General features: G+C 36.1%; 1 protein-coding gene across 2 annotated transcripts; it reads right to left on the bottom strand.

The window, feature by feature from the left end:
* Positions 1–476: 476 nt before the first annotated feature.
* On the bottom strand, positions 477–2,408 carry apoda.1 (apolipoprotein Da, duplicate 1). Of its 2 annotated transcripts, XM_082174438.1 has the most exons (5): positions 2,323–2,408; positions 1,498–1,615; positions 1,291–1,412; positions 1,086–1,171; positions 477–964 (listed from the first exon to the last, which is right to left on the bottom strand). In XM_082174438.1, exons 2-5 carry the CDS (start codon positions 1,609–1,611, stop codon positions 729–731), a joined length of 558 nt encoding a protein of 185 aa, XP_082030564.1. In that variant the 5' UTR covers positions 1,612–1,615; positions 2,323–2,408; the 3' UTR covers positions 477–728. The 2 variants fall into 2 exon arrangements, with proteins under 2 accessions (XP_082030564.1, XP_082030563.1); XM_082174437.1 differs by lacking the exon at positions 2,323–2,408 and having other exon boundaries at positions 1,498–1,808.
* Positions 2,409–4,084: the final 1,676 nt, after the last annotated feature.

Below are 4,084 nucleotides of genomic sequence, written 5' to 3' on the forward strand. Positions count from 1 at the left end.
TGTTTGACCACTTATTTTTTTTCTCCATGTAGGGTGATTATCGTTAACTAAAACTATTTAAAAAAAATATTACTTGAGAATAAAAAACAAAAAATTTAACTCAAATAAAATTTTGGAAAAGGCTCAGGAATTTCTCATTTTTGTTTAAGTTAAAGTACTAAAATAGCTAAAACTATGTAGCCGTTGTTGTTTTGTGGTCTTTTATAATAAAAATGACAACATAAAATTACTAAAACCTTAAAATTAAAACAAAAACTAAATCTAATTCAAAATATATCAATGATTCTAAAATAACACACAACGACATATATAGTTTTCTCGTTTCAAAATGGTACTAAGGAGTGAATGGAAGGTACTTGATGATTTCATATATATATTTATTAAATAAATAAATACAATTTTATTTATATTTTTCCTTTGTGACCACAAGGAGGTGCAAAATGTCACTGAGAATCAAGGCAAGCAAGTTCACATGGTTTTGGTTAGTGCTCTAATTTATTTTGATCAATTGGAAACTTGTGTTTTCAATTCAGTACAAAACAGATGGATTACATTTCTGGTTCGCAAAAACTTGGGAAAAGTAATAAATCCAAGACTTTGTTAAATTAAACACTTTCATAATCCAAGCAGTGTTTAAAATGAATAGTATACTACTTTTGTAGTCCGCATGTTGTTCAACACAAAACATCACAACATTGAAAATGGATTTTCCAGTATAAGACAGTCATTTAAAGGTATTTGTCACATCCCTGCTGTCTGCTTAAGATCATCCTGCTCACATCGATGTTGTTATTGCTAAAAACCTCTTTTCCATGGTCGACGGTGGCAGCAGGCAGGGATCGGGTGCGGCCCAGAATCCAAGCGAAGTCTACATGAAACAGTCTCAAGACGTCAGTGCATGAATATACCAGTGCTGAATTCTCATAGTCAGTGGACAAAATCCAGTATGGAGTGTAGGGCAAAACTGTAAATTCAAGTAGAGAAGCAAAACGTGAAATATGATTCAAAATTAATGAAAAATACACATGGCAATGCCATAGCATTTGATCTAGCAAATGCTCAAAAAAGGAAAATCAGCTTCGTACCATAAGAAAAACTGATTCCAAGCTTTGCAGGATTTTTTTTGTCTTCCACCACAGCTGTCCCGTCAATTGTTCTTAGCTCTCCTTTTCTAATAAAATAAAGTTTATGGTTCATTTATTATTTATTATACAATTGTGTAATTCAATAAAGCATATGAAATTATAGCAAAGTGACCTTTTAAATACTGCTTGACTTGTTGGTACTCACAGAATTTCTGAGCTCGCTACGTGAGCCGTTCCATCCAGCTTAAGAGTAAAGTTAGTCTCAATGCATCTCCCTCGCTCAAACTGTGCTGGAAGTTTAGCGATCTCAAACCACCTGCCCATAAACTACATTAGGATGCAGACAAGCAAAAAAGATTTAGAGCAGAATAGAAGACCTGATCATTGCATATGTTGAGGTGTAATACGCTACCTTCTTTAGGTTAAAGGCAGGTTGAGTAGTAGGTTCTGGGCATGGCCCCCAATGAGGCACCTGGGCATTTATGATGGGCAGAAAAAGGGCCAAAACAACCAGAAAGGCCTTCATTTTACTTGCAATGCCCATTGCCAAAAAAAGAAAAGAATAGATTAGTAAAATATTTGTGTTGATAACTAAATATTTGCATGCATTCTCAACAGCTGACACAAATAATGGAAAACATTTTCTAAACTTAACTGTCATATCATGTAAAACAAACTTAATTTATATATTATTAATTCAAGTTGCATAGCATAATTTAAGGCTTCTAAAAACTGTAGTATTGTGAAATATTATTACAGTTTAAAATAACTATTTTCTATTTGAATGTATTTTCAAATTTAATTTATTCCTGTGATGGCAAAGCTGAATTTTCAGCATTATTACTCCAGTCTTCAGTGTCACGTAATCTTTCAGAAATCATTCTAATATGCTGATCTGCTACTTAATAAACATTTCTGATTATTACCATTGTTGAAAACAGTTGTGCTGCTTAATACATTTGTGTAAACTTTGTTAAAAAAAAATGTACGATTCTTTGATTAATAAAAAGATGGAAAGAATAGCGTATATTTGAAATAGAAATCTTTTGTAAAATTACAAATGTCTGTAATGTCGTATTTGATCAATTTAATGCATCCTTGCTGAATTGAACCTAAACATAAAATGCAATAACATAAAATGTTATTGACCCCAAACCCTTGAACAGTACTGTACATATTAAATTTCTTGGTGAACAACCATTGTAAAGAAGACAGTTTGACAAATACAAATCCTTACCTCTTAAAGATGTGCTGAATACTAGATGGACTGTGGAGCTCTGAGTATTTATTTGAATCATTCTCTCTCTGGGATCATGTGACTGCAGAAAAGACATGTTATGAAGGCGTCTTTGTGATGCCACAGTTTATTCCCAACATGAAGTAAGTGATTAGGCAAATTGAAGTCATGAGAGGATGTTCCATTAATAAATATCTAAACTAAATGTACACTGTCGCTTTGTCTAAATGTTCTTTTTTCTTTATAAACATTCCATTTGTGTTTTTTGAAGTTCAAGTTTAGGGCATAACTGTCAGGGGAAAAGTAACAGTAAGTTGTGATGATCTGTGACAATGAACCTGTGCTTCCAAATTGAGCAGCAGGCTGAATGATTGTAATGGTGATGCCGACAGATAGAGGGCGATATATATGTAACTGTTATGAGGATGCTCATCTAATCTGTCTGACTCTGATCACAAACGCTTCGCTGCCAAAAACAAGCGGTGACACTTCATAGCTTTCTATCTAACTTTCTATTGTCCCTCTTCTCAAGGTCCTGTATGTTACTATGTTATTGTTATAAGCTACTCGTTGGGCCCATTAGGAGCCAGGGAAGGGGGAGGCACACGTCATGAACTCTCTTTCTTAAATTATATAAAAACTGCCACGTGTATTTCCCCCCAAAATGTATGCAGTAGACATGTGTCTTTACAGAAGGACTGTATCCTCACGTGTTGTGTGTTTTGCATGTTGCGATAACTAAAACAACAGTGTGATAAGAACATAGTGAAGGATACACGTGTGACTCAACCTCCTGTTGAGGACTCAACAACATTGAGTTTCATAAAAGGATGAATGGAAAAACATTGAATAACATCTTTGATGTTATGAGAAAAAAAAAAAAATTACTTAAATGCAATGTAGGTGTCTTAATTATTTATTGGCCAATTATTTTTTTCATTTGTGTATATCATGGGTAACAAACAAAACACCAGAACTCAAATTTATGGAGTAATGAGAATAAAGTTATCAGACTTGAAAGCCAAGTGCTTTATCAACATAAGCTCTATTGAATTGTGGAACTATAAAGCTTGTTGGATTCAGGCAGTTTCTTGAGAAAAAGTCAGTCGTGCACAATTGTCATGTGTGGTTGTTCAGAAATGACGACTATAGGATCCAATTGCAGTAAGAAAGTCTTTATTGACAAACATAACCAAAGTAAACCCAAACAGAGCGAAAGCAGCAAAGGGTAACTCCAAACAACGAGCAAAGAAAATCCGAAACAAAAGCTGAACAGGGAAACATCCACAATCGACAACACCAGACAAAGAACATAGGTCTTATATAGGTAAACATTAACAAGATAAGACACAGCTGAACGTATATTACAACATAAGCACAAGCAATGGACAGAGGGCCAGGTCTGTGGAATGGAAGCAGGACTGGAGACTGAGGGGCGGAGCAGAAGACCACCACAGCAGAGTAGAAGGGACTGAAGAGCCCCACGGCGGAGCAGAAGACCTCCAAAGCAGAGTAGAAGGGACTGAAGATCCCCACGGCGGAGCAGAAGACCTCCACAGCAGAGTAGAAGGGACTGAAGATCCCCACGGCGGAGCAGAAGACCTCCACAGCAGAGTAGAAGGGACTGAAGATCCCCACGGCGGAGTAGAAGACCTCCACAGCAGAGTAGAAGGGACTGAAGATCCCCACGGCGGAGTAGAAGACCTCCACAGCAGAGTAGAAGGGACTGAAGATCCCTACGGCGGAGTAGAAGACCTCCACA

The sequence above is a fragment of the Leuciscus leuciscus genome (genome assembly GCF_965113295.1).
Source record: "Leuciscus leuciscus genome assembly, chromosome: 6".
NCBI classification, from domain to species: Eukaryota; Metazoa; Chordata; class Actinopteri; order Cypriniformes; family Leuciscidae; genus Leuciscus; species Leuciscus leuciscus.